At 61.2% G+C, this 27,315-nt stretch overlaps 13 protein-coding genes and 1 non-coding gene across 14 annotated transcripts; 8 read left to right on the top strand and 6 right to left on the bottom strand.

The window, feature by feature from the left end:
- Positions 1-355: 355 nt before the first annotated feature.
- BXZ73DRAFT_86114 (ubiquitin-conjugating enzyme 9) lies at positions 356-1,202 on the top strand (the record flags this gene model as incomplete). The annotated part of the gene is made up of 8 exons (XM_048024085.1): positions 356-421; positions 471-554; positions 615-663; positions 721-744; positions 795-904; positions 954-1,033; positions 1,087-1,107; positions 1,160-1,202. 8 exons carry the CDS (start codon positions 356-358, stop codon positions 1,200-1,202), a joined length of 477 nt encoding a protein of 158 aa, XP_047883589.1.
- A 181-nt stretch (positions 1,203-1,383) lies between these two features.
- BXZ73DRAFT_37660 (NHP2/L7aE family protein) lies at positions 1,384-1,949 on the bottom strand (the record flags this gene model as incomplete). Its single annotated transcript, XM_048018058.1, has 4 exons — positions 1,384-1,542; positions 1,605-1,708; positions 1,765-1,825; positions 1,887-1,949. 4 exons carry the CDS (start codon positions 1,947-1,949, stop codon positions 1,384-1,386), a joined length of 387 nt encoding a protein of 128 aa, XP_047883588.1.
- A 475-nt stretch (positions 1,950-2,424) lies between these two features.
- Positions 2,425-3,418, top strand: BXZ73DRAFT_72772 (uncharacterized protein; the record flags this gene model as incomplete). The annotated part of the gene is made up of 5 exons (XM_048021787.1): positions 2,425-2,485; positions 2,540-2,604; positions 2,665-2,864; positions 2,920-3,019; positions 3,095-3,418. 5 exons carry the CDS (start codon positions 2,425-2,427, stop codon positions 3,416-3,418), a joined length of 750 nt encoding a protein of 249 aa, XP_047883587.1.
- A 2,417-nt stretch (positions 3,419-5,835) lies between these two features.
- On the top strand, positions 5,836-6,971 carry BXZ73DRAFT_36856 (uncharacterized protein; the record flags this gene model as incomplete). Its single annotated transcript, XM_048017903.1, has 5 exons — positions 5,836-5,917; positions 5,974-6,105; positions 6,160-6,492; positions 6,555-6,675; positions 6,740-6,971. 5 exons carry the CDS (start codon positions 5,836-5,838, stop codon positions 6,969-6,971), a joined length of 900 nt encoding a protein of 299 aa, XP_047883586.1.
- A 376-nt stretch (positions 6,972-7,347) lies between these two features.
- BXZ73DRAFT_95382 (uncharacterized protein) lies at positions 7,348-8,082 on the top strand (the record flags this gene model as incomplete). Its single annotated transcript, XM_048026766.1, has 1 exon — positions 7,348-8,082. One exon carries the CDS (start codon positions 7,348-7,350, stop codon positions 8,080-8,082), a length of 735 nt encoding a protein of 244 aa, XP_047883585.1.
- Positions 8,083-9,819: 1,737 nt separating this feature from the next.
- BXZ73DRAFT_95381 (uncharacterized protein) lies at positions 9,820-10,893 on the top strand (the record flags this gene model as incomplete). Its single annotated transcript, XM_048026765.1, has 1 exon — positions 9,820-10,893. The coding sequence occupies one exon, from the start codon at positions 9,820-9,822 to the stop codon at positions 10,891-10,893; it is 1,074 nt and encodes a 357-aa protein (XP_047883584.1).
- A 775-nt stretch (positions 10,894-11,668) lies between these two features.
- Positions 11,669-12,865, bottom strand: BXZ73DRAFT_37843 (uncharacterized protein; the record flags this gene model as incomplete). Its single annotated transcript, XM_048018088.1, has 1 exon — positions 11,669-12,865. The coding sequence occupies one exon, from the start codon at positions 12,863-12,865 to the stop codon at positions 11,669-11,671; it is 1,197 nt and encodes a 398-aa protein (XP_047883583.1).
- A 265-nt stretch (positions 12,866-13,130) lies between these two features.
- BXZ73DRAFT_36944 (Alg9-like mannosyltransferase family-domain-containing protein) lies at positions 13,131-15,035 on the bottom strand (the record flags this gene model as incomplete). Its single annotated transcript, XM_048017917.1, has 6 exons — positions 13,131-13,467; positions 13,522-14,166; positions 14,227-14,385; positions 14,440-14,570; positions 14,633-14,737; positions 14,790-15,035. 6 exons carry the CDS (start codon positions 15,033-15,035, stop codon positions 13,131-13,133), a joined length of 1,623 nt encoding a protein of 540 aa, XP_047883582.1.
- Positions 15,036-15,205: 170 nt separating this feature from the next.
- On the bottom strand, positions 15,206-17,578 carry BXZ73DRAFT_86112 (uncharacterized protein; the record flags this gene model as incomplete). The annotated part of the gene is made up of 6 exons (XM_048024084.1): positions 15,206-15,846; positions 15,883-15,954; positions 15,976-16,143; positions 16,164-17,220; positions 17,283-17,440; positions 17,521-17,578. The coding sequence occupies 6 exons, from the start codon at positions 17,576-17,578 to the stop codon at positions 15,206-15,208; spliced, it is 2,154 nt and encodes a 717-aa protein (XP_047883581.1).
- Positions 17,579-17,787: 209 nt separating this feature from the next.
- On the top strand, positions 17,788-18,848 carry BXZ73DRAFT_95377 (uncharacterized protein; the record flags this gene model as incomplete). Its single annotated transcript, XM_048026764.1, has 6 exons — positions 17,788-18,225; positions 18,278-18,361; positions 18,418-18,517; positions 18,577-18,655; positions 18,708-18,762; positions 18,837-18,848. The coding sequence occupies 6 exons, from the start codon at positions 17,788-17,790 to the stop codon at positions 18,846-18,848; spliced, it is 768 nt and encodes a 255-aa protein (XP_047883580.1).
- Positions 18,849-19,285: 437 nt separating this feature from the next.
- Positions 19,286-22,566, bottom strand: BXZ73DRAFT_86110 (uncharacterized protein; the record flags this gene model as incomplete). The annotated part of the gene is made up of 14 exons (XM_048024083.1): positions 19,286-19,475; positions 19,539-19,705; positions 19,768-19,876; positions 19,897-20,180; positions 20,226-20,417; positions 20,453-20,469; positions 20,526-20,759; positions 20,810-20,909; positions 20,933-21,125; positions 21,149-21,278; positions 21,335-21,563; positions 21,612-22,189; positions 22,243-22,359; positions 22,446-22,566. 14 exons carry the CDS (start codon positions 22,564-22,566, stop codon positions 19,286-19,288), a joined length of 2,661 nt encoding a protein of 886 aa, XP_047883579.1.
- Positions 22,567-22,933: 367 nt separating this feature from the next.
- Positions 22,934-23,705, top strand: BXZ73DRAFT_95374 (uncharacterized protein; the record flags this gene model as incomplete). The annotated part of the gene is made up of 3 exons (XM_048026763.1): positions 22,934-23,140; positions 23,197-23,337; positions 23,415-23,705. The coding sequence occupies 3 exons, from the start codon at positions 22,934-22,936 to the stop codon at positions 23,703-23,705; spliced, it is 639 nt and encodes a 212-aa protein (XP_047883578.1).
- A 494-nt stretch (positions 23,706-24,199) lies between these two features.
- BXZ73DRAFT_86109 (WD40 repeat-like protein) lies at positions 24,200-26,601 on the bottom strand (the record flags this gene model as incomplete). The annotated part of the gene is made up of 7 exons (XM_048024082.1): positions 24,200-24,677; positions 24,698-25,211; positions 25,270-25,693; positions 25,744-25,930; positions 25,982-26,246; positions 26,267-26,388; positions 26,459-26,601. The coding sequence occupies 7 exons, from the start codon at positions 26,599-26,601 to the stop codon at positions 24,200-24,202; spliced, it is 2,133 nt and encodes a 710-aa protein (XP_047883577.1).
- A 303-nt stretch (positions 26,602-26,904) lies between these two features.
- BXZ73DRAFT_t8 lies at positions 26,905-27,004 on the top strand. The gene has a single exon. It is a non-coding gene; the product is annotated as a tRNA-Arg (tRNA).
- The last annotated feature ends 311 nt before the right edge of the window (positions 27,005-27,315 follow it).

Below are 27,315 nucleotides of genomic sequence, written 5' to 3'. Positions count from 1 at the left end.
GCTCTAGGCGAGGGAAATTGCAAGCTCGACGGCGATTTACTCAGTGGAGATAAGGTCCCTCGGGCGCGTGGAGGCTGCGGATGCGGTGAGCTGGGTTGCTGGGAGACTGGAGCCCGCGGGGACGCACTTGCTCTGGCGGCGGCAGCGGACGACTTATCTGGCTGGTGGGCGTATATCAGCGAGGCGTACTATCTATCGCTAGCTCGCCCGGCTAGAAGACGGTCCCAGGCAACTCGTCCCCAGACACGCGCAGCGGTCCGCGTCTTTGTCAGCAGATCGCGCGCGCGTCGGCAACGCCCGCACCGCGTCCATCCGCCACTCGCAGGCCACCGACGCGTCGTTTGTCTCCTCCACCATGTCTGGCATTTGTAGAGCCCGTCTCGCCGAAGAGCGCAAGCAGTGGCGCAAAGATCATCCTTTTGTACGCCTATTTTCTCTCGTTCCACCCGGCACCGCCTGATCACGCCCAGGGCTTCTATGCGAAACCCACCAAAGCTGCCGATGGCTCCATGAATCTACTCGAGTGGGAGGTTGGCATCCCGGGAAAAACGGGTGTACGTACTCCTTTGCGCCTCATCGTTCCCTGAGGTCGTTCCTGAGCGCGTGGACCGCAGACTCCATGGGAAGGAGGTGTTTACAAGCTCATGATGATCTTCCCCGAAGGTATGTCTCGTCTCCAGCTCCATAACGTACTACCATGTGGACTCACCTTATTCGCAGACTATCCTTCCAAGCCGCCTAAATGTAGGACAGTTGGTTGACGTATCGTGTCGACCCGCGCTCATTCTCCTCAGGCAAATTTAACCCACCTCTCTTCCATCCGAACGTTTATCCCTCGGGTACCGTCTGCCTCTCTATTCTGGACGAGGAGAAGTCATGGAAACCGGCCATTACCATCAAGCAGGTCCGTCCGTTGCTTCTAGTCCCGTTGACTACTCTCACAGTGTCCATAGGTTCTCCTTGGCATCCAGGAGTTGTTGAACGATCCTAACGTAAACGATCCGGCGCAGAGTGATGCTTACACGATGTTCAAGTAAGCACGCCCACCGTCATCCTACAACACCCACTCACGTCTTTTCTGTCTAGGAACGACAAAGTTGCATACGAGTACGTGAGATGGACGTGCGGCAATTTGTGGTATGCTGACTCCGTTGGACAGACGACGTGTGAAGCAGCAAGCACGAGAGAACATTCCCAAGTAGTCTCGGCTCTCCCCGTTTCTCTTTTGCACTGCACTGCTGTCACATTATTTGCTCTATCGCACGTTTTGCTTCCTCTGGAGTGTCTGTCGGGTGTGGGCATTGTGATATGGTTCTCACTAATGCACGAGGACATGTTGTACATTACATCGAAAATGGCATTACTACGACTCTCTGCCAGCGCCTAGTACATGAGCCTCTCGACCTCCCTCTTGATGTTCTGGATCTGGCTGGAGAGCTCCTTGTTCTCGTTCGTGGTGATACTCGCGGCAATGACGGGCCTGGTGACCCCGCAGGCACGGCCGAGAGCTGCCTTGGAGCTGACGAAAATGTACGGGACATTCTAGCAGCAAACGTCCAGCCCTTCATTGTCCATCTGACATGCAAGAGGTACTGACAACGTACCTTTTCCTCGCACAGAAGGGGGAGGTGCAGCAGGATCTCCAGAGGCTCGGTGTCGGCGGTCAGAATGATCAACTCCGCGATACCACGGTTGAGGGTTTTCGTAGCTGGACATCCCGTGATATGAGAGCGAAGTAAATGCACGAGCGCAGTAGTCATGTACCCTCGTTGGCACCCTTTTTGAGCTGCTTGAACTGCGAGGCCCGTTCAACGAGATCGAGGATCTAGCGACGACGCTCCGTCAAGATACAGCTCCAGTGCACCAGCGGAGTTGAAGGCACGTACCGGATCGTTGAGGTCGGCGGGCGCGAGGGGCCATGCCTTGGCTTTGGTTTCGGCGTCGGCCATGTGAGATGTTTTTGGAGTGCGACCTCACGTCGGGATGATCCTTGGTCGGTGTATAGGGTCAGCAGACAGCGCACGCGGGCGAGGTGAAGACGGTGCGGAAGACGGAGGACGACAAAACTTCCGCCACAAACGCGCCTGCCGCCGGCAAATCCGACGCGTCCCAGAGTGGAGGCGCCATCAACTCAGACGCGCCCGAAACCTCCGCGTCTTCGAACCACGATGACGCTCCACCCAACCTCTCGACCTTTCTCCGGATAGGCTGTCTATACTTGCCGCTGCCCCTCGCTTTCGCCTCATCTACGGTTCTAACGCGGTAGAACTTGTACGGCGTCTCAATCGGTGACCCTGTCATGCATGTTGCAAAACAAAAAATAGGCCGGCTGACCCGCCATAAGTATATGAGCCCTCGCCGTACGTCGTAGTTCACCAACGTATACACTGGTACCTGGGCTTCGAACTCTACGCTTGCGTCAACATGGTGCTCCCCCGTGGATTGCTCGCTCTTGCTGTTGGAGTCGTAGGTTCTGCCACCTTCGGTATGTTTTGGGTTGTCCTCAGTGGCGTTGAGCTCATGCACACTGGTCTATTAGCGGCCGCCCAAACAGGTTCAGCCTACTGCGACTCCGCTAGTGGCATTTGTTTCGCGGGGTACACCGTAAGGCCGTGCCCCCCTTTGTTTTAGACATAGATTGCTGAGCCTACACGATCGCTATAGGACACCACCCAGGGCATGACAATGGGTGTCGTGATGCCCCCAATCTCCGACCCGCCATCGGATGAGTATATTGTGCAGATTGTGGCTCCAGTGAGCGACGGCTGGACAGGGATTAGCATGGGGGGTGCGATGACAAACAGCTTACTCTTCCCGATGTGGCCGTCGGGAAGCGACATCATCGTCGGCCCCCGTTGGACTGAGTACGTCTTTAGAAGGATTCAGTTGACTTGTGGGCTTACGAGGTTTGCTTGCTAGCGACTACGTGCTCCCCACGGTATACGCCGGTCCGACAATCACTCTCCTCCCAGCGTCGTCGATCAACGAGACGCACATTAACGCCATCTTCCGCTGCGAGGTACGTCCGGTCCGACCGGAGAGCCACAACTCGTATCAGCGTCGCCGAAGCTAATCCTTTTCCGCCCTGTCACAGAACTGCACCGTCTGGGAGGGCGGCTCCTTCGGCTCGGGCGACCTGAGCGGCACCGCCGTCATCGCCTACGTCTCGTCTTCGACGACGGGTCCCGCCGATCCCGAGGACGTCGCATCGACCTTCAACGAGCACGATTTCTTCGGCTTCTTCGGCATGGACCTCAGCGGCGCGCACTCGGACGACTACACCTCCTATCTTGGCTCCGGCGCGAGCTCCTCGAGCACCGCCGCCTCGTCGACCGCCAGCTCCACGCCCGTCTCGTCGTCGACGAGCAGCGCCCCCGCCGCTGGGCAGACCGTCGGACCAGTGCGTATATCCCCTTAGGCGCCCTCGATCATGCCGCACGCCCTGATACACCACCCGCCCTCTATGCAGTACGGCCAGGTGAGATAGCGCTTGGGCCTCATGCCGTGCGTGGAGGCGAGCGCCCCGGATTGCCCGCTGATTGAGGCTTTTGCGTACAGTGCGGTGGCCAGGGATACACCGGTCCGACAGCCTGCGCTCCGGGATACACCTGCGTTGACATCTCAGCGCCGTACTACAGCCAGTGCGTGCCAGGCTCGAGGAGGTAAACGAAGATCATTGCCAACAGAAGCCGGGAAAGGTGGAATCACAGCAGTTTTAGTAATACAGATGGAATTCAACGCCCGAAATGGGCCGAGAAGTGTGTGATTCAAGAAGGGGTAGCGTCTTCGACCGTTGCCTGTGTGCCGTCTTCCGGGCCTCCTTTCGCTGGTGATCGAAGGGCCAAATCCCTCCAGCGCACACATTGGTAGCATATTTGCGGGCACGTCCGATGCGTGGCCTCCTCCTGTTGAGACGGTTGCAAGGTATCTGTGCTCAATCGACACTAAACAATTTATGTCAGGGGATGGCATTGCAACATATCGTATACTATTTTGCGGTGTTTACTGGGTGACCAGCTGGTATTTAATAGGTCTTAGTTTTATCGAGTGCCGGCGCCTAGGCTCGGTCATTCAGCCATTTTCGTCGTAACCTCCTCTAACTACGACGGAAACGGCTGGAGATCGGGCCCACCGGCGACCCTATCATGCATTCTACAGGACATAATGTAGGCCTTCTGACACCCCTTACATGAGCCCTCGCTTGTCGTAGCTCACCAACACCGTACGGCGTACACGTACGTACGCTCGTCGAACTCTACGTTTGCCACGCCAACATGGTGCTTTCTCGTGGATTGCTCACTTTAGCCGTTGGAATCGCAGGTTCTGCCACCTTCGGTGTGTTTTGGCTGCTCTCAGGAGCGTTGAGCTCATGCACACTGGTCTGTTAGCGGCCTCCCACTGAACGGCTTCAGCCTACTGCGACTCCGCTAGTGGCATTTGAATTCGTGGGCTAACAAGCTTTGTACTAAGTGCTCCCCACGGTCTACGCCGGTCCGATAATCACCCTCCTCCCATCGTCGTCAGTCAACAAGACGCACATCAACGCCATCTTCCGCTGCGAGGTACGTCCGATCCGACCGGAGAGCCACAGCCCGTATCAGCGTCGCCTCCGCTAACCCTTTTCCGCCCTGTCACAGAAGTACGCCGTCTGGGAGGGCGGCTCCTTCGGCTCGGGCGACCTGAGCGGCACCGCCGTCATCGCCTACGTTTCATCCTCGACGACGGGTCCTGCCGATCCCCCGAATGTCGCCTCGACGTTCCAAGAACATGATTTCTTGAGCTTCTTCGTCATGGACCTTAGCGGCGCGCACTCAAACAAATACACTCCTACCTTGGCTCTGGCGCGAGCTCCTCGAGCACCGCCGCCTCGTCGACCGCCAGCCCCTCGCCTGTTCCGTCGTCGACGAGTAGTGTCCCCACCGTACGTACAACCCTTTGAGCGTCCTCGATCATGTCGCACGCCCTGACACACCACCCGCCCTTGCGCCGCACCCGGGATGTTGATCAAGGCTTCTTGCGTATAGTGCGGTGGTTAGAGCTATGTACACCGGTCCGACCACCGCTTACCCTGTGCCAACATCTCAGCGCCGTACTACGCCAAGCTCTAGAGGGTAAGATCGCTGCCAACAGAAGCCGGGAAGGGTGGAATCATAGTAGTCTATGTTCTTTCGACGGAATCCAACGCCCGAAATGGGCCGAGAAGTGTGTGATTCAAGAAAGGAAGAAGCCCACATGAGTAGCAGCTCTCCCGAGAATCTCACCGGTACCCGTGTGCCCCTGGCGATCGAAGGGCCATATCCCTCCAGCGCCCGGACGGTTGTATGACGCGGCGGGGCCGCTGTGGGAGGCGGGTGTGCCATCCGGGGTACAGGCCGCATAGTATCCCGTTAAGTTGGTTGCAGCTCATTCTGACACTAAATACTTTCCATCGGGCATATTATACACTATTGCATGGTGTCTACTGGGCGTCTACCTATGCACAAGTCTTGGTGTTATCGAGCTCTAAGTCCGTGCCCGTCAGCGCGTGCGCAGCCAGTGGCGCCGGCTCAGCCCAAGCTCAGCTGGCACGTTGTTCACGTCGGGAAACGGACCGCGGACTGCGGATCCGTCGCGTACCTACGTAACGATGCCGTTACGTGTGGACTTCTCGATTCCCCGCGCGCAGCGGTTCGGGTGGCAACTCACGCTGCTGCCGCTCTGTCCTTGGGCTGCACGTCCGCTTCTCCGCCTTCCGTAGACCCTATCCTCTCCGCGCAGACCTATATCACGGCAGGGTGCATCAAGTGGTCTAAACCCTGACCCCCCTTTTCCCATAAGTATCCCTTTGCAGACACTATGGCTACCGTTCCAATCCTTGCAGGACCTACAATCATTGACGTCCACACCCCCACTACCTCCTTTGCTATCATCTACTCTGGTACGCCTACACTCGGATATCGTTTGACGCGTGACATGACGGAGTTTTTTTGACAGACTCGGAGGACACCCTGGTCACTCTGTATGGCAAGTTGAGCAAGAAGGCAGGAGACGAGCTGCGCGGCAACCCCATCCGCGACGGCTGTGTGAAATATGAGTGGAATAACAGCGTATGGAATCTGGACGACGGTGCGTGTCAGGTTCCTTCTACGACCGCCCCTTCCTCACCCGCCCATACTCAAGAGTCCGATTTCGCAATATTCGCATGGAGACTCAAGTCCTCCCCGCCGGGCAGCGAGTCCTCCCCCGTGCTCCACCTGCGCGACGTCGACCAGCCCCTGCCTTCCTCGCACGGCTACCGCAACCCTTCCTTTTACATGTTCCGGCCAAAACCCGAGACCCCGTCGTCCTCGCTCCCCACGAGTCCGGACAGCTCCTCCGTGCGGACAGGCAGGTCGCGGAAGAAGTCCATTAAGCCTAAGGACTCGACGCCCAAGCATAAAATCGACTTCGAGAGATTCCACAACGAGAACGGGGTGCGCACAGTGACGGGCAGCATCGGCCCCGTGAACGACGGTGCGTGCTTCCCTGCTGAATGTTTCCCTGCCTCCTCGCTCACGCCCTGCCGTGCCGCGCAGTCCGCATGCTGCTCAAGAGCGGCTACCGGCATGTGTACATATCGCGCAAGTTTGCGATAAAGCACGGGTTCATCCCCCGGGATGCTGCGCCCGGCCACTACGGCTACGGCGGGCTGGTCAAGTAAGCATCGTGTGCACTCGCGCTGACTCGCGCGCACGCCAACTGACTCGGGCGTCCTTGACAGCCTGGGGAAGTGGCCCATCGCAGTGGGCCGCACCCGGTCGTCGCACGCCGTCTACTTGTCAGAGGAGTCGCATTTCGACGTCGTCCTCGGCCGCTCGTTCGTCGAGCGCAGGCAGATCAAGTTCGACCCTGTCGACCCCACGGACGTGGTCTGTCAGGACACGGGCGAGAAGATTGACTGCGAGCTCGTTATTCTCAAGGACGGAAAGGGGCAAATTGTCACCGTAACATGATTTCAGGCTGTCAAGGGCGCATGCCACCGACACACGTTTGGTCGCGCCGAGACGCTGTTCACCATCCCTTGTACTTTTGCCGACTTTATGATACCCTGTGATATGGACATTTGCGTGTATTTGTGCCGTGCCATGTATTCTGTATCGGCTCGTTGGTTCCCAAAGAGACCAGGAACGATGACCACGTATGGCTGAAAGCGTGTCTGTCTGCAGCCCCACCGAGCGCGGGTACGAAGGATGCCAGACCCGGCGAGGTGGGGCGGGCGCCAGAGATTTGCGGGCGGCTGACGCACGTGGATGGCAGGGCACGGAGAGGGACGGAGGCGCCATCGACAACGGTCTGTCCGCACGTCGACGACGCCGCTCGTCCTCCAACATGTCCGTCCTCGCGCACTTGCTGCGTCCAGCAGCGGGTGCCCGCCGGGCCTACTCCGTCTTCTCCAAGGGCGGCGGGTACTTCAACTCGTCCAAGTCCCCCAAGGTCGTCCCCGCCTCCAGCAAAGCTAAGAAGGTCGACACGTCGTCCCCCTCCTCCACCGATTCCACCTCCGCCTCGTCCACGAACCCCTCCTCGCCCAAGGAGGACCCGAACGCGTCCTCCTCGAGCACCGTCGCCGCCGCCCCGGACCCCCGCCCGCTCGTGCACCCGTCGCCGGTCGGGCCCCCGCCGGCGTACGCCTACAACCCGGCGCTGCAGGTGCACTCGCCCGTGCACCCGCGGCCGTCCGCGGCGGACCTGCGCATGCACCAGTTCTTCTCCCTCGGCCGCCCGCTGCTCGCGCTCGGGCAGCCCCCCGCCGCGCTCTTCGAGGCGCACGCCTCGCCGTTCCCGCCGCCGGCGCCGACCCCGCCGGGGCTCGACTCGTTCGCGGCGACGGTGTCGCTGACCCAGGCGGAGGCGGACGCCGAGGCGGCGCGGCAGCTCGCCAGGGCGCTCGTCGTGCAGCGCGTCGGGGCGAGCCTCGACTGGGACGCGGCGCTGGGGCGGCTCGGGCTCGACGTCGACGCGGCGGGGCGCGCGGCGGAGGTGCACGAGGCCGAGGAGGCGTTCCAGGTGTACATGGACAGCACGAAGCGGAAGCGGCGGAAGAAGATGAAGAAGCACAAGTGAGCGTCCTCCCCCTCCCCCTCCCTCGCCCGCCGTGGTTGTCTGCCGTCCGTGTTGCTCATCGTTGTTCCGTACCCCTCCCCCATCTGCGCAGGCTGAGGAAGCGGAGACGTGTAAGTTTCCCTCGACCGTCCACGAGACCCCGCGCAAATGCTGACAGCGTGGTTCTTTCCGGTCTAGCTTACTCGGGAACAGCGGAGGAATGCTGGGAAATGAGGAGGGGGCTTACGTGCTGGGCTTCTGGTCGGACTCCGCCGAGATCTGAAGAGCCCCGAGATGTACATCCGGCTGCGCATGGATTCGTTCCCCAACTTACGACTGATTGCTCTTACCAGATAATAATCAGATTCTGCTCTCAGACTCTGCGGTTCGATGGGTCCCGAAAGGTGTGAGAACCGTGTTCCTGGCGGGCCGTGGGCAGGATATTACTTAATGGTGAGTGCTGTCCTAGGATGCGTCCACATGTCGGTATGGTGTTCTCGCGGGTCTATAAGCTTTGAGGGTCCTAGTTTGGACTGAAGAGAACGCGCGTATGGATTGGCCTGAACGCGCCGGGGGTCGTATCATGATAGGTTGCGATGGATGTCGAGGCCCGGGAACATATCGGGTTCCATGTGCGGAGTCACTTCGTCTTCATCGTTCGGGGTCACAGGCCCTGGCGTCCCTCTTCTCTTTTCATCTCGGCTCTCAGGCTTGATTTCCACTCGACTGTTTCCTGTTATTCTCATCTCAACGCACCGCCTTTGTGTGGCCGCTCTGGGCCGCTCATTACCGGTTGGATTTGGTCAAATTCACGCGAGAAGGATGAGCGGCGCCACGGGAAGCATGTCCGGCCTCTTCTGTTGACAGCACCTGCCTGAAGGATATGTTGAGCCAGACAAGATGCCGTACGCAGCTTGAAGCCCCGCGCGGCGCCGGTCGCGCCCATGCAGTCCTCGTATCACTGTCGCGCGCGCAGGCGGCGCTGATGTCACCTTTTCTGTTACGTCTGGCTGCCGCAGAAGTGTTGACGAAAATCGCGGGTGTCCCGTTTCGCGCCTGCGAGGGTTTCCTATCCGGGCTCCCTCTGCGGTAGAGGCCTGGAGGCGGAGCAGGGCCGGGGACGGGCGGCGGCGCGGATTCTCTCCAGGGTGCGCTTCTGCCGCAGACCGTCGTCGTCTGTGGCAACGCGCACGAGGGGGAGGCCTTTTGTTCGTGCGGGACGGAGGGCGGCGGGTCAGGCGGGTCGAGGAAGGCAAGGAGGCGTCGGTGGACGTCACAGCCACCGGTGTCGTCCCCCACAGGACAATGGGCCCGATCCCTCCCGCGGCCTGGTTGTTGGCCGTCCGCGGGTGCGCCTTCCATTGGCGACCGCCTCGTCGCCGGCTGTGTTCTGAATATGTCTCCTTCCTAATTCAGCCCGCGGGGGGCCCAAGGCGCGGTGCAGCGCGTCCCGGGCCAGTGTCCGCATCCGGCATATTCTAACAGTAGAACGCCCATCCTCATCCTCTGGGCCGCCCGCCGCCGTGCCTTCGCATGACTCCCGCAAACCCGGCTGGCCTGATCGAGCAGGTGCACCCATATGGCCCCCGTGCACGTCAGTCGCCCGCTCGCTGGACCGCCACCCCTCCTCCCATCCGCGGCCCCGCAGCACAGTACTTAAGCCCTTCCTCACCCACCTCTTCTGTCCCTTCTCCAACGTCCCGATAATCCTTCAATCACATCCCCCGTTCTGCGGGGCGCGCCCCACCCGACCCGGCCATGTCGTCCCGCCCCGCCCGCCCTCAACCCATCCCTGCCGTTGCAGGCGGTCGCCCCCGTCGGCGGTCGCCCTCCGCCGCCCGCAGCACCTACGCCGGCTTCCCCGATGCGGCCTCCGGCCACACCAGCAGTCGCGCCGCGACCCCAGCGTACCCCGTCCCGCCCACCGAGTGGCCCTCCTCGCGCGGCCAGCACCCGCGCCCCGGGAGCGCCGCCAGCGGCTCGAGCGGCTCGGACCTGCTCTTCCCCATGGACTCGGAGCGCGGCTCGAGCGGGAGCGCGAGCTCGTCCCGCCGCGGCTCCTTCGGGCCCGCCCCGCAATACCTGTACGACCTCCCGACGCCGTCGCCGTACGGGCCCGACCCCGACCAGCGCAACATTGCGGCGCTCCCCGTCTGCACCCTCTGCCGCCGCCAATACTATCCGGGGTCGCCGACGTCGCCCAGCCGCGGCAGGTCTCCCCGGGACGTCACCGCGCTCTGCCCCGTGTGCCAGCGCGAGGAGTGGGAGCACCAGCGGCGCGCGACGCACCGCTCGCCCACGAGCGACGCGAGCTTCAGCCCCGCCAGCGACCGCACCCGCGGCGCGCGTTCCGCCACCTACCGGGATCGGCACGCGTTCCCCGAGCCTCCGTCTGGCGCCTCGTCTAGCCACCCCCGGCCGCCCGCGCCGCCAACTCTGTCGTCCAGTACGTCCGCCTCTGCCCGTCCTCTGCCCGCGCACGGTCCCCCGCTGCACCGGCCTGACGCACGCCCCGACGCAGGACCGGCCACGCACGCCAATCTCGGGCGGCCGTTCCCCGCGTACCGCGCGCCGTCGTCGCCCACCGCGCCCCGCCGCGCGCCGTCCGGCCAGACGCGCTCCGCCGCGCCGTGGACGGACCCGTACACGCTCCCGCCCGCGGAGCTCGTCGTGGGCCCGTACCAGCCCGCGCCGCGCCTCCCGCAGCTCATCGCCCAGGTCCGGCGCCCCGCGGAGCCCTCCAGCCACGTCTCGCGCCCCCGGACCGCGGACCCGTTCGGGGCGACCGCGACGTCGATGCCCGCCCGCTCGCACCACCGCCGGGGGCAGTGACGGGCCGCGCGCCGTCTTCCGTGCGTTCTTGTGTTCGTGTTGGGTTTCTTTTGAACACGCCGTTGCAGCTGCTTAGATTGTCTTGCCATATGCATGCTTCGCTGGCGCTCACCGCTCTCGTCGGCGCGCAACAGCGAGGGCGGTGGGTCCCCGTGCGCATTTCCTTCCTTCTTTGATCCCCGTCCTGTTCCTTGTCTTTGACGTTCGTACCCTATGCACTCTCTTTTGATCTCCTCATCTCCGTTCGGCGGACCCGCACGTGCAGCACAAAACCGTGTATCATACGACCTGGATCTCCGTCTACACGTACGCCTCGCCCCCTCTATACTACGCTACACGGCACCTACGATACGACTCGATACGACATCGCCCGCTCGCCCGCCCACGCACCACTCGCTCTTGCACTCACGGATACCCGCCGTCGGACACCGAGTGGCGGTAGTACTCTATACGGACTGCGGTTCTATTAGGACGGGAAGCAGGACTACCTAGACTCGATATACCTCCATACGAACGCGTATGCGGCGAATCGGGGCGAACTCTCTCTCTCTTTCTGTACATATATAAGCAGTAGGTAGCGGGTACGGTTGTACGCGCGCCCCTCGAGTCGGTGGGGCTCTGATGACGGCATGAATTAGACTCGTGCAAGTACCCTACGTGGCGTTGAAGCCGGCGGAGAACGCGGGGCCCGTCTACGTACGTAGCGGACGTCCCGGGGACGGGAGAGTTGTGCGGGGGAGCACGAGCGTGCGAGAACGACGTCGACCGCGCGCCTTCACGGCACGTCGACCACGACGCCCTTCTCGCGGAGCGGCCGCGCGATCCGCACGAACTCGTCCGCGGCCGCGGTCGCGGCCCAGTCCCCGTGCAGGCGCACCTCGCGCAGCGCGGGGAACGCGGGGCCCGCGAGCGCGGCGAAGTGCCTCTCGAGGTGCGCCCAGGCCTCCGCGCTGCCGGGCGCGCAGAACGCGGTCGGCGCGGCGTGCAGCGCGACGGTGCGGAGGAAGACGGCGTCGCGCGCCGGGGCGGGGGGGTGCGTGAAGTGGACGTGGTAGCGGAGCGCGGCGAGCGCGGGCGCGCCGGCGAGCACGGCGGCGACGAAGTCCTGCGCGAAGAAGCGGAGGGAGCGGCCGAGCTCGGCGCTCGCGAGCTGCGCGCCCGCGGCGTCCCAGAGCGGCCAGAACATCTCCGCGGGGCCGACGTGGTCGAAGACGACGTGGCGGAGGGCGGGGAAGGCGGCGGTGCGGCAGAGCTGGAGGACGAGGAGGGCGTTGCACCGCCGGAAGCGGAGCGTGTCGAGCGCGGGGAGGACGGCGGGGGGCGCGCGGGCGGAGAAGAGGCTCTGCCAGAGCTCGCCGCCGACGGAGAGGTAGCGGAGCGCGGGGGCGGCGGCGAGGACGTGGGCGAGGGAGTTGATGCCGCCGGTGCGCGCGGCCTCGTTGTGGTGCCACCAGTCGAGGCGGCGGAGGGAGGGGAGGGCGGGGCAGGCGGGGGTCGCGAAGTCGTAGACGATGGGCGTGAGCGGGTCGGCGGTGCGGACGAGGACCTCGAGCGCGGAGCAGAGCGCGATCACGTCCAGCGCGCCGGGCGGGGTCTGGGGCGCGGGGGTGACGGTGGAGGAGAAGGGGAGGAGGGCGCGGCGGACGAAGCGCTGGCAGGGCGGGATGGAGATGCCGTGCTCGGCCCAGTGCTCGCCGTCGCAGAGCTTGTGCTTGAGGTCGTGGTACGTGCGCGGGACGCGGATGTCCTCGTAGAGGAACGGCATCGTCCACCGCCGCCACTGCTTGCAGACCTGGACGAGGGCGCACTTGGTGTGCAGCGTCTCCTCCGCGTCCGCGGCCTCGCTGGCCGGCGGCGGCGCGTCGAACGGCTCGTACTCGGTGCTGTAGCGCGCGTGGGAGTAGTGGTCGAGGGTCGCGCAGCGGAAGATCTCGAGCCAGAGCTCGACGGGGAGCTCGTTTGACCGGACCATGGTGGACGTGCGCTGGCAGGTGGCCGAGAGGAGGGGCGAGGGCGAGATAAGTGAGGTCGTCCGACCGGGTGCTTGTCGGGGCAGCGCGGCGGGGCAGCCATTGATATCAATCCTCGCGCGGCCCGCCACGAGGCCCCGACGCGTGCCAGGCGCGACGACGCGAAGCCTCGGTCGGACGCGCTCCGCGGCCGCGCGCGGTTGTCGTACATAGGAAGAGAACAGGAACGCGTCCACTCCCGCCCTCCGTCCGCGCAGTGCTCGCGCTTCAGCTGCGGAAGCGCCAAACACGCACCCCTCCCGTCCGCCGCCCATCTCCCTCCCACCCTCGTTCCACCGCCCACACCTCCGCGTATCCGAGCCGCTCGAGGAGCGCCTTGATGCCGTCAATCTCGAGCAGCGCCCCAAAGAAAACGAGGTTCTGCGGCCACTCGTGCCTCCACGGATACGCGCCTGCCACTTCCCCCTCCCCTGCCTTGGACGCCGGCAGCGGCGACGGCGGGAACCCGCCATCCACGCGTGCCGGGAACCGCGCCGTCAGGTATTCCAGCGGCGCGTCGTAAAACACGTCTGTTTGATCCTTGTACGCCGAAACGTCCTGGCCCCTGCGACGATACCGATCAGCTTCGCTCTGTTCCCTCGCCCGTCCGAGCACGTACTCGAGCGGAGGCTCGCAGCCGAGCGCCCACAGGCGTCCCCCGTCGGCCAGGTCCGGGCGGTGGAGGTGCGACTGCCAGGGGGTCGAGTGGCAGGGCATGAGGAACCCGACGGACGCCGAGTCCGCCGCGGGGAGCGTCCGGAGGTAGCGCACGACCTCGACCTGCGCGCGCCCGTGAAGGAGGGCGACGTACGCGACCGCGCCGACGGACACCGCGAGCATGCTCGCGCGGTACGGCGTCCCGAGCACCCGCCGCGCGGTCGGGTGTGGTCCGGCGTCGGGCGTGCCGTCCACGAGGGACTTCGCGGCGAGGACGTGGACGAGCGGGAGGAGCGGGTGGAGGAACCGCCATTCTTTGTGCCCGGCGAGCGAGTAGACGGAGATTGTCCATGCAACGAGCCCAGCGGCGACCTTGATCGGCGTCGGGCTGGAGCGTCTGGCGGCGAGCGATAGGCCGTCTCCGGCCCAGATGACGATCGGGAAGCACAACACGGGGATCCCTTGCGAAAGATAGTAATGCCAGGGGCTACTGCCGTAGAAGAGCGAGACCGACGACGCGTTGGTGAGCAGGAAGTTGAGCGGCGTGAACGTGGGTTCCCCGTAGAACCAAGAGTCCAACAGAAAGATGGACGCCGCGATGACAGCACTGGGACGCATTTGCGGTTACGTGAGCGCGGCCGCGAGGCGGATGGTGCATCGAACTTACCCAGCAAAGCACCCTCTGACGAGGACGAAGGCGACATCCCCAAGCCTCGTGCGGAGCCCCCAGAGGAGGAACGCGAACATGTACGTCCAGATTATGGCATTCGTCGGTCTCACTGCGCACGCGACGCCCGCGAAGAGCAGCGACCATGATAGATCAGTCCTAGTGTTGAACGTGCTCAGCGGAGATCACGAGCGGTAAAAGTGCATGCCTCACTTCCAAGCCGACCGCGCCGTGTCCCACGGAAATTGGGCGAGCGCAACGGTCGTTAATGCGGTTTCCGCGGAGTTCGAGAGCGAGCGAGAGAGCGACAGTCCGTGGAAGAACGAGGAAAGCGAAAGATAGAACTGGGTGGGACAGCGTCAATCAAGGTGTGCCCGAGCTATGGAGGCTTCAGAAGCATGCGTACTGCGGTCTCAACGTAACGTTCGCCTGCGAGCCGTCGGGCGAGGCTGAGGAGAGAGATATCGGTTGCGGCAGCCAGCAGGCCATGCAGCACCTTTGGCGCCCACACCTGGCAGGAGAGATGGTCAGCGAACAGATGCGGCTCAACCGGACAAACATACGAGGGCGGAGGTGGAGTCGAGGTCAAGCGCGCTCAGAAGGCGGTATACGGCCACGTTCAATGCCGGATAGACGATGCTCCGGATGGGCCGCGAGGCGACCCATTCCCAGGTGAGGTGGCCGTAGCCAAAGACGGCGTGATGGGCGACTTCGAGGGACTGGAAGAACTCGTCGGGCTGGAAGAACGTGTCGGTGGCGAGTGCGATCCCGACGCGGACGGCAATGGCCAGAAGCCAGCGTCGGTCCATGGAGGCGAGAGCCAAGTTACAGCGAAACGCCCGTCTGCTCCGTCGGCGCTTCTTGGCACAAACGCGCGCGGGGCACTCTCTTGGGAGACCAGAGCAGAGAATAAATACTACTATCGATACATCAACGTCAAGAGATCGACCGCCAACCGGACCGTGTCTGTTCCGTGCGTTTACATCCTCTCCGCCAGGAACCTCGATACCTTCTTCTCCCTCGTCGGCGTCGGCCCAGCAGAGCGCGACACGCCCGGGCCCGCCTCGCGCACCTCCGTCGACACGATCGGTCTTCTCCGCTCCAGCACCGACGCGCTCATCGGCCCGCTCAACGGCATGCCGGCGGGCGAGGTCGCCCTGGAACCGAGCCCGGACGACGTCGACGATACGGGGGTCCCAACGACGGTAGAACCCGGGCTGCTGAACGACGGCGACTCGAGGACCATGTCCATGGGCGCGAATGCAGTTCTGCCCGCGGGCCCCGGGAACGACGGCGAAGCGACGATCATCCCGGGCATCTGCATCGCTTGCACCGAGGCCGCTTCTGGGCTCCGCTGCGAGGACCCAGCTGCGAACGGCGTCTTCGAAGGCACGGCAATCGGCGAACCGCTCAGGTAGGAGCTTTTCGGTGACGATCTACCGGTGGAGTTCACAGGCGTTGGGAGGCTCGAGCCAGGTGCGCTCGGGCTGGCCGGCGTGTTGGGTTCCGTAAGAGCCTTCTTGAACTGTGAGATCTTCGACGGTTTCGCGCGAGGTGTTCTAGGCAGGGCTGTCGATGGCGAGGGCTCCGCGGACGATGTACTTCCGTTCGAGGCAGTGTCTGTGATAATCGACGGTCGTGACGGTGGTGCCGAACCGGACGGTGTGGGTCCCAGGTTGGTGACCTCGCCGCGTTTCAGCATCTCCAGCACCTCCTTTGCCGCATGATCTATGTCGTCGTCGCTCTCACCATCTTCTCCTCCTATAAGGTTTCCGCCTTCAACTTTCCCCAGTCGGACCGCGGCTTTCAGTTTCGACGTCTCCGACACAGGGAGTATGGACGAGCCAAGTGAGGTGGACGGAAGAGACGCCTTGAACTTCGATATCGAAGGTTTGGGTGGAGCCGAAGAAAGAGTCGCTTCGAGGGGTACCACCTACGGTGAATCTCCGCATTAGCACTCGAAACAGGGAAACATGCAAGTCCACTGACCGGCTGATTCCACTCATGGTCGTCTTCTGTGTGCTCATGATTTCGCATGGCGGCCAGTGCTTCGGCGCCTATGGTACCACGCTTCTCGTAGTAGGCTAGCGCGATTTCCCGCTGGTGTTGAGCGAAGTCGTAGCTTTCGTCGTCCCATTCGACAGGCTCCTTGTCTTCAACCACGCCGTAGTCGCTCTCATCCGAAGAGTCTGGAGGATTTGAAGGCGGAGTCTCATCGGAAAGATCTGACCGCGTGAAGTTGGCATCGTCGGAATCAGCAGGAACGTCGGAGCCGGGGTCCGACTCGTCGTCTGAGTCTTGAGGCACGTCCGGTGGAGGAGGAGACTTGGGGCCATGTCCCATCTTGGCATGACGTTCTACCACCTTCATTCGCATAGGTCCGAGGTCCATCTGTTTCCTGGTAAGCAGTGGGCTCTTCCCGATGGCTTGCACATTTCCTGGCGCGACATCACCCCAGTCGAACGGTGGTGGAGGCATGGGCGGGCTGTTTGCAGGCTGAAGCTCGTGGTCTGGAGGCAAGTCGGCGAAGGTAACGCTCTTCTTCGGTTTGAGCTTCCGGCGCTCCTCCCGCTCCTGCTTCTCTCTCTCTTCCTCTGCAAGTTTCTCCTTCTCCTGGCGGTCGCGTGACGCGGTGAAGTTGGCGAGGAGAGCCTTGCCCATCTTCTTCTGCATCGAACGGGCCTTCTTGAGCGCATCCATCTCCGCCTCGGCCGCCTTTTTGCGCTGCTCGAGCTCGGCCGCGAAGCGCTCGCGTCCCTCTTCCTCGTCCTTCTCCGTCTGCACTCGCTCCTCCTCCTCCAGGGCGTCCAGCAGCCGGGCTTGCTCAGCGCGTCTCCGCGCCTGCTCGGCAGGAGAGAGCGTCCATATTGGCGTCACTTCAGGGTCCTGTTCCGCAGTGGGCGCGATGGACGCAGATCCGGCACGGGCGGTTTCGTCCAAAGCGGGCACGGGCTCAACGATGTCGACGATGGGCAGGCCCTCTTCGTTCAAGATCTGCAGATGGGCGCGCGGGCGGGTTCGAACGCGGGCTCGGATGCACAAGCGGGCGGACGCACCTCACCCTTCGCGTTCCTCCGGGACGAGTCGGGCACCGCGGCCTCGCCCAGGATCTCGCTCAGCTTGTCCGAGAGGCGGCGGGCCTGGTCGTCGTTAAGTGTGGAGGAGCTGTGTGCCTCCGCGCCAGGGGCGAGGGAGGCAAGGAGTGCTTTGAGGGCTGGAAGACGTAAGGAGCGGACGAGCAGAGCAGATCATGTCAGGCATGGGCGAGCGCTCGTTAGATCAACCACAACTCGCCTTCTGCGCGGCTGTCAGCCATGCTCTTCGCGGACCCGCCAGGGTCGGGGCTCGCCATCGTCGACGGGGTCAGGGAGGGCGTAGGGCGCTGGGATCGGGCGGGGGTCGGGGGGCAGGAGCAAAGGGCGGGGCACGCACACAGAACGGGCCTGCACGCACTCGGCACATGCCGAGCTGCATCCAGAATTTCTGCAGACGCCCGCTAGCTGCCTTTGCTTGTACTCCATCCACTCCCCGATCTGGCCTGCACTCCCCTTGTTCTCCGCCATGGTCGCCATCCACCCCGAAGCGAGCACCTCTGAAATCAAGCACAAGAAAAGCCGCCGGAAAATGGCGAAGAAGCCCGCTCGGATCGCCCCTGCAGAAGGCACGGAAGACCTTGAGATGGAGGAGGGCCAACCCGCCAGTGCAGAGGAGGCTCCTGCGGACGAGGAGCAACACGAGACGAACTGGAACGACCAAGATGACGAAGTGATGATCGACACCGACGCCGCGGCACCACCCCCCACAGACGCACCCGCATTCCCTCCCCTCCCCGCATCGGCGCAGCGGTCCGCCCTCAAATCCGAGGTCCGCAGGATACCTATGCCCCCTCATCGCATGACGCCTTTGAAGAAGGAATGGGTGAACATCTTTTCGCCCTTGACAGAGATTCTGCAGCTGCAAGTCCGTATGAACGTGCGGCGGAAGTGTGTGGAGATCCGAGTGAGTTCGCCACAGTGATCGCGCGAGACCTGCAAACTGAAGCATTAGTTAGACGTCCAAGCATACCAAGGATGTCGGTGCCATCCAAAAAGGCGCGGACTTTGTAAAGGCCTTCGCTCTGGGTTTTGATGTCCATGTATGTCTTGGCGCGGCATCTTTGGTGGGATCATACTTATCCTTATCTTGTCGCAGGACTCGATTGCTCTCTTGCGGCTTGATGATCTCTACCTCGACTCTTTCGAGATCAAGGACGTTAAGACGCTCCACGGAGATCATCTTTCCCGTGCGATCGGTTGGTTTTTTAAAGTAATTGTGAGAGATACAAGCGAGTTGTCTGACTTCTGGCACCAGGTCGCATTGCCGGTCAAGACGGTAAGACGAAGTTCACCATTGAGAACACGAGCAGGACTCGCATTGTCCTCGCCGACACGTATGTTTTGCGTCTTCTTCCCTCCCTTCCCTTCGCTTATTGCACGCAACAGTAAAATCCACATCCTGGGCTCGTTCCAGAACATCAAAATCGCTCGCGACGCCATTGTGTCTTTGATTCTGGCTCACCTCCTGGCAAAGTATACGCTGGTCTTCGGACCGTTGGTGCACGCATGCGTCAGAGGGCTCTTTGAGTGTGTTTGTAGGACACGTTGGCATTGTATGGTTTGTGTAACATATACCCTCGTTTATGAAACGTTGGTGTTATGATGAAGAATGCAAACGCGATATCGTCCTCATCCATTGAAAACAGCAGGTACTCCTACAAACGAAATGTACACATAACATACGGATAAATTACTTGCCAGACTGGGAACACATCTACTCATCGATGTCATCCCTTGATCGCTTCTTCCTGGGCGACATCCGCTGTCCCTGCGTAGTTGGAGGAGTGACCAGCTCCAATCGGCTTCCCTGCCTCTGTAACCCCTTCTCAGGCGACTCTTGAATCTCCCCCAATGCCTTCGCACGAGTAAGTCGTCGTCTCTTGATCGGAGACCCCTCTTCAAGTAGTACTTCTTCGACATCTGCTTCGTCGTCTGTCGGCAGGTCCGGGTCGAGCTGGGAGTAGTCAACTTCGTCTTCGGACTCGATGTCGGAGAGATTGCGCTTCGGTGAATCGCGCTTGCGCTTCCGTCCGGCGCCTTCTGTCTTCTCTTTCTTGGGCGTCTTGGTGCTGCCCTTTCCTTTGCCTTTGGGCTGCTCGCCGGGCTCGTGGACGTGGCAGAGGTCCACGGGCATTCCGGCCTGTAGGAGCACGTCTATCCACACCTAACAGCCCCAATGAGTCGTCTGAGGGAAAGAGAAGATGAAAGACACATCACACCTTCTGGTTCTCCTGCAGGGTATCGCCGGGACCTTTGACTTCGACAAAACGCGCCCAGCCCTCCTCCTCGTGCCACACAATGAGGTCCGGCACTCCACCCGTACGAGAGGTGTAATCCTCACACATGACGCAACAGATGGTGCTCAGCGCCTTCGGTTGAATGCACTACGTTCCTGAGTTCAGCACCACCGTCCACGAGAACTCGCAGAGACTGTGACGCAGCTCACCCGAACGATCCCCAGCAAGTCCTCCTTCGTGAACAGATCCCATCGCACGCCTTGGCATATCACGTCCTTGTGCTCGTCATACGCCTTCTCCAGCACCTCCACCGCTTCCCTTGGGCTATGGCTTCTAACTGTGCATCCGCGATATCCTGGCGCGACTCAAAGAAGGTGTCTTCGGGGAGGTCCAACGGGGCCGCCTGGTAGAGCGTCTCGAACGCTCCAGCCACCGGAGCGAAGAGCACGTCCCAGAAGAGCAATCCGAACAGCGTGGTGACAATCCGACCTTCGCAGTGAAAGCCGCGACAACCTTGGGCTTCGTAGTACTGCAGAGCGAAAGTCTCGACGTTGACTTCTTCGTCGTCACGACCTTTCCAGATCGATCTGACGCCCTTCGCTGGCTTCTCCTGCGGGCACCACTGTTAGAGAACAGTACACGAAGGGTTGGGCCCGAAAAAACGTACACCGACCTCCGTCTTCTTCGCCGGACTGGCAAGAGTGCGGTTTTTCCATGAGAGCTGGCTGACCTCGTTCACAACCCGTCCCTGATCGATGACCAAACTTCCCGCACGGTGCTTGATGCGCGTGCCCTCCACGTAAACTGCATTCGCAGTCTCGAGACTTCCTTCGCAGATGTGTCGCTCTTCAGGCGGAATCTTGAGACGTTTTTCTAACCTTGTCAGCCTCTGACAAGCTGGGGTCTGACGGCTGTCGGGGAGGGCTTTCAGTCTCTAGGCACGATACGTTCAAGTCGGAAGACTGACTGAGATGCGTATACGGGTCACGAAGCGCGGCGATGACCATGTCCATCGCTTCTTCGTCCTCCTTGAGGTGGTGCATGAGCACAAGCGCGCACCGCGAGTACCATCGCCCGCGCCGAGCCCGGCGCCACCTTGTCTGCTCCAACAGCACCTGGAGTATCCGGACTTCCTCTCGAAACTCCTTCAACACGCTTAGGGCGTACGTGCCCTTGCAGATCACGCGTGTGAGGATGTGTCCTGTATCCCGATGTTAGCCCGCACGGATGGAACGAGAGTGGGGAAACCACCGACCGCAGTCGAAACGCTCCAAACCCTGCCGCCGTGCCGCCTCGTCTCCATGCGCAGCGACGAGGTGCACCATGTCTGGTATATCGACTCCATGATCTCCTTCACTCGTCGGCGTTCTTCACGCGATCCGACTCTCCCTGCTCCTCCTTGACGTCTCCTACGGCCGGCGTCTTGCTCCCCGTCGACCGCCCACGGGCTCCTGCGCCATATGGAGCAAAGGAACCGTCTCCGAGCAATACGTCGACCTCAGCTTCGGTCGCTAGCGCGGCTTCATATGCGAGGAGTTCCTCGCGGGTGCGCCAGATATCCGGGGTCCTGGAGTAGAAACTTCGACGTACGTGCGCCGCTTGGCGATCGCGAGAACAGCGGGTACGAGCAAGTCTGGGTCGTATCTGGTTGACCGGAAGTAGATGAGGTTCGTGCGGTGAAAGAGTGCGACGACATGCGGGTTGATGCGAATGCAGCGCTCTATATGCAGTGACAGGTGAACATATGAGGGTGAACGTCATAGGGAGGGGACGCACTGAGTTTCTTGATAACCATGATACGAATGTGCTCTTGCTGTCGACCTCTCGAGTCTCCTGGGGGCCGGAATGCTAGTTGGGTCTGACGAAGGGACTTTGGGGGCGGTTTCGAACCCCACGGAAGTCGAGTCTGGACCATGGGCTCCTTCCCTTTCTTGGAGATTTTGGCGAATGGGAGAGTGGTCTGAGTGGCCGACTTGCGCAGAATGGCGTCGATAATGACATCTCGCTGGAAGCCTTCAATGGATTATACGGCTCGGCTGACAGAAGGACATACCTTCTTCGTCCGCACGGTGGTTTTTGTCTCCTTGGCCAGCTCTTCCAGCTCTTGCGCATTCAAGCACTCCATGAGCTCTGCGAGCTCTGCCTGGTCTTCGTTGTCGGCAAATACGGAGTAGTCGACAAGATCTGGAGTCTGAGATAGAGCAGGGGCGGGGAGTACTGGCTTGCACTCAGGACTCATGCGAGAAGGACCCGCCTGCGGCTGTTCGTCTTCGTCGTCCAAAGTCAGGTCGATAACTTCCCGCCCAGGCGGCTTTGGCCCCGGCTGCTCTCGGGGAAGAGTGGGCTCTGAGGGCTCCAACTTCGGTTTCACGTCCTCCTCTGAGGGCTCAAGCTTCGGCTTTACGTCTTCTTGCGAAAGATGAAAGGTGGGTAGCAATTCTGACACGGACGCATCTAGATCCTCTTTTTTGGGCTTGATGTCCTCCTGTCCGAGCGGAGAACATAGGTGGTCCATTCCGCCGAGAATCGCCTCGGTGGAGCCAAGCTCGTCGTGGTAATTGAGCGCGCTCAGCCTGTGCCATTTGTCTCGTTTCCGAAGGCACAAACGGCAAAACAAGTACTTCGCATTATCTGGGAGGGGCTTGGCGTATGCGCATGGAGAGAGAAACGAAGGTAGTGCGTACAAGGTAGGCCGTCCCAGGCCCTGAAACAGTCCAGCTCTTCTAGGGTGAATAGGTGCCCCTCGCCGGCGAGAACGGCTTTGAGCATATCTAACCACGAGGTCAATATAAGATATGCACCTCAATTGACTAAGAACGCGTACCTTCGAAGACCGTCACATACATGGAAACTCCATTGAATTTGCGTTCGGTACGCTCCAAGGTACACTCGTGGGTTTCTCTGGGGTCATTGGAGTCTGTCACGCCACTGAAGGTCGAGTCGGCCTCATGCGAGGTGGGAAAGACGAGTTTGGATGCGGAAGCGGCAGAGGGGGATCCGAGCACCATGTCGGACGCGTATTTGTGGGCAGGGTCGCGGCGTAGATAGGCCAGAAAATTGGCGAAGACGGTCAAAGCAGGTTGTCAAAGGAAGAGATATCGCAGACACCTGACAGGCCTGGGATGGCTTGAAGAGCGCGCTCGGGCCACGCTGCACAGACGCGACTGGGGTGGCTTGATTGAGTAAGTACTGTCAGTGTGAGTCGTGACCAGACGCGTCGAGATCACGTGTCGTCACGAACGCGGTGTGACAGTGACGGCTGCGTATTGAGCGGAGGCGATGACATCGGCCACCGCCCTCCGCGTCTGCTTCTCCCACCCGCTCCGCCATAGCACAGGCGCGTCCGAGCTCCGGTATATATTCGTATTTCCTCTCATGCCCGACGCCGCCCTCTATCTGCTCCCTGGGCTTTACGCTCGGTCCTCCCCGCGCTCTGCTAGTTTGCACGCCCACTATGTCCCTCCTGTGCACGCCCCTCGCCCTCGCCGTAGCATCCTCACCGAGTCTCTACTAAGGCTCGCTGAGTCGAGCTCCGAAGATTCCCATAGCGTTGTGGAGCAGCTTTCCTTGGTCGAGCTCACTGTACGTCCATGTCCCTTCCGCCGTGTGTTTCTGAGAGCTCATCCCCTCGCACGCAGATCAAGCCCAAGGAGCTCCACCTCGCGTTTGATTGCGGTACTTTGCGCTCTAGCAAGTACTCTCGCTTCAAGCCGCTCCACATTTCGTCTGCGCGCATGCGATATGGCGGGGGGAAGCTGTCGATGGGTCGCTCAGACACCGTTTTCTCCACCCACACTCACGCCATGACTATCACCTCCGATGTGCCATCCTCATCACCCGGCCCGTCCGGCGCGAGGCGACGTACATTGTCTGGGGCGCCATCCTCGCACTGGATCCATCCGAAGGCACAGGGCCTGACTTCACTGTCTTCGACGTTCCCCCACGGCATGTCTTCGTCAAGATTGCAGTAGACGAGGAAGGCGGAGAGGACCTGCGCGAGGACGCCCGCTTGCATCAGCAGCTCGTAGACCGTGGACTGCGGTTAGGTTACTATGGGATCTTCACTGACAGTATTGGAAGCACCGCAGTCGTCACTGAAGACTTCGACGGCGAGACGGATGTAATTACGCCCACCTCAAGTCCGTGATGTCGCGCTGTTATGGTGAGCATCGTTCTCAAGCTATTGTGCGACTCGTCTAACACAGCTGTTTCAGGTTGCCTCGCCTTTCGTTCTTCGTTTTCTCACCCGGACCATGCCACTCATTCATTCCTTGTTACCCAATTCTACTCGGACTCTGCATCTTCCGCGCATGCCTCCCTTTACGATATTCGGACGGACTCCTCGGATCCTAATATTCCTCGTACACTGACTTGCATACTTTAGCTGTATTTCATACCCACCGATGACGGGAATTCTAGCCTTACGGAGTCTGGCTAAACGAATATATAGTTGTAGGAGTAGCATATACATATGCATACATACACATCCACCTCTTGTCGCATTCAGAACCATATTACCACGAAAGCCCCCAAGCCCGTCTGCTTCCACAAGCCCTCCGCGCGCCCCTCCGACTCTCGCTAGCACTGCCAACTATGCGCGCCGCATCTAAAAACTGAACACCAACGCCGATTGCCCCGCACTCAGTACCCGCGTCTGAGCCGTTCATTCTCCTCCCTCAGCCTCCTGTTCTCCTCTCGCAACTCCCTCAGCTCCTCCTGGATCGCGCCCAGGCCATCACCCATCTCCCGCCGCCACCCCGCGCCCATCCGGATGAGGTCGAGGTGCAGCCCAACGAGCTCCCCGCGGGTCTCCTGCCGGAAATCATGCAGCGCATCGCGCAGCAACGCCTGCAGCATGTCCTGTGCCGCTCTCGCTTGCGGCGACCCTGGGCCCGTCCCCGTAGGGTTGCGGAACGGGGACGGGACGGCCGCCCGCTCTGTCCAGCTCGGCCCGCTCCTGGACGTGCGCGCGAAGCCGGGCGAGGGCCCGGCGAAGGACCGCTGGGGAGAGACCTGCATCGCGAGCTCGGCGCGAGGCAGCCGCGCGCTCGCCTCGGTGGACCCGTCATCGCCGTCCGAGTCCGAGTCGGCGCGTGCGGGACCGCCGTCCTCGCTGTCGCTGTCTCCAGCGAAGCCGACGCGCTTGCCGCCCCCTCCGTGGCCTTGCTGCCCCACGCGCCGAGCTCCGCCGACGCGAGACTGCGCGCGGTGCGCGCCTGTGCGGCGGCTTTGGCCTTGTGCGCGGGGATCGGCGTCTCGGGCCCGCCGGGGCTAGGCGTGCGGGTGGTGAGACGGGACGAGATGGAGGAGCCTGACACCCGTCGCCGTTGTGGGAGGGTAGCAGCGTCGGAGGACGGGCGCCGGGACGCGGCGCTGCTCCCAGATACGGAGCGCGTCCGAGGCTGGGCTGCAGAGGCCGACTCGGATGCAAGTGCCCGGGCGTGTGTGGATGCCTGAGAGCCCGCGGAGTCGGTGCGCCTGTGCGTACGTTCGGTGGTTGAGTCCGCGCGCGTCCGCGCAGAAACACGAGACAAGACGGAGGGGGCGCGTGAGGCTACTGAGGAGGGCCTGTCGTTGTCGAGCTCGGCTACTACGTCCGGGACAGCTTCGCGATCCTTTGCTGTGGGTAGAGCCAGGAGATTCTCTACACCGACTGCACAGTTGCAATGAGGATCCGGTTTCGACGGTATACATGAGCAAATACGACATACCGGACAGATCGCCTTCGTCATCCCCGTCCTGCTTGTCGGAATGTGTGACCAGTGACTTTGGCGGGGAGAACGCGCGCTTTGACGGAGTACTACGAGCAGCTGTGGGGGACTTTGCTGTAGCAGGGTTCATTCGCTTCGTCCCGGCGGCAAATCTACTAGCAGGAGAAACATTCTGGCTGGAGCCGGAGGTTGTGCGGCCAAGAGGCCGACGGGGAGTCGTAGTGGTTAGAGCCGACAGTTTTGTTCTCGAAGTTGCTTTGTCCTCCACACTTTTCTTCGACGCATCGGAGCTTGCGGTGGTACTGCTACCGGTCCGACGAGCAGCAGGGGCTGCCTTGTTGGTGTCCCGCTGTACCAGTGGCTTTGACGCAATAGCAGCTGCAGAAGGCTTGGTGACCTGGGCCTCTCCCGGTTTAAGCTTCCTCTGATCTCGACAATAAGCACCTCATCCCACGCCCGCAAAGGTTGACGCACCTGTATCGAGATGGCAATGATTTGATCACCATTCTCACTGACAGGGATGGATTTGGGTGGCTTGTCGAGTGCTCGGAGATCGAGGATTAAGAGCTTGCCGTTCTCCGTACCAGCGTATAATGCAGCGCCCTCCGCGGAAAATGACAGGCAGGTGATCGGAGCTGGCATATTGACCACTTTGAAGAGACTGGATGCGTCGTGTGAGCCCAGAGCCTTGGAAAAGGTCCAGCATACGCACGATTTCTCCTTGTCCAGGTCCACCAACGCGACCATTCCCCCGCTACACGCCGCCGCAACGAGTGTCTTGCTGAACGGACTGCATGTGATCGCCACAATGGGCCCAGGGTTCTTCTGCTCCTTGTCAAGCGGGATGATCTTGGCTGGTCCCGATGGACGAGTGGTGTCGTAGACCAGAATCTGTGCTCCGCTGCCCACGAGGAGTCGTGTGCGGGAATGAGGATGGAATGCGCACGTAGAAACGTCACCGCCCCCAGATGGTATGCCTCGAAGGACGGTATGTGACGAAAGGGTGAGATTGTGGACGTGAACGCATTCGCGGAGGTAGATGCGAGGAGAGAAGCATCATTGGATAGAGATAGTGAGCTGACTGTTGACTTGTGGGATTCGAACGTTTGCGTGATCTTGCTCGAGTGGTGGATGCCAGAGTAATTAAACGTCCTTTGCTGCAGATCACTGTACTTCCCTTGTCCTTGACCAGGAGTGAGGCAACAGCTTCGCCATTGGTCGCAGGTAGACAACTTGTAGAGCGCCACTGGCGATGTTGTACACCTGGATGCCGGATGCTGCAGAAGCAAGAAAGACAGAGTTCGTCTCTGCACTCCATGCAATGCCGTACATGGAGCAGCAAGAGCGCATGCAGGATGTGTGGAGGAGGGTGATACTTGAGGGATGGTTGGTCTAAGATAGTGAGACTTGATGAACTAAGGATCGCCGCCATGTTGTGTCGTGGGTCTCCAAAAGGTCTGGGGGCAGAGAAGTGCCACGGAGGCCAGGAAGGAAGAGGGGCTTGGCGGACGCTGCCAGTTGCCGCCGGTGCAGTGTGCACCCGAGTTGGTTCCTTCGCGTTCGTCCCGTGACCGTTCTCCAAGCCTCCGTCTGGTGTACAAACGCTACATATTTTTCTTTAGGGGCTAATGCCAAGCCATCGTGGCGCAATGGTAGCGCATCACCTTCCTACGCGGGGATGGAACCCTGAGTACGGGTGAGGTGGGGGTTGCGGGTTCGATCCCCGTCGTTGGTAGTTGGTTCTTTTTTCGCAGTTGGCCGTTGGTTCTGTCACATTGGCGTAAGTGCAAAGGCTATTGTCACATTTTTCGTGAAGGAAACCCGAGAAAACGGTGGCGTTTTGATGCGCTGGCGGGCTGCTTTGTGCTAATCAATATCTGTTTCCCTCAGGCACCCTAAAGTCCTGCGGTTCGATCCCTTTCTAACTTCACATTTTCATTAGTCCGCTACGTACACGATATCACTTTGCGCCTTTGCGTCGTAGAGATGGAGGAGCATATAATGGATCGGGTTGAGCCATTCAGACGCTAACGAGTCGTCTCATCT

Source organism: Epithele typhae, assembly GCF_022376455.1.
Source record: "Epithele typhae strain CBS 203.58 chromosome Unknown BXZ73scaffold_1, whole genome shotgun sequence".
In the NCBI taxonomy this organism is placed as follows: Eukaryota; Fungi; Basidiomycota; class Agaricomycetes; order Polyporales; family Epitheliaceae; genus Epithele; species Epithele typhae.
Note: the sequence above shows the minus strand (reverse complement) of the source record. Positions and strands in the feature narration are given on the sequence as shown.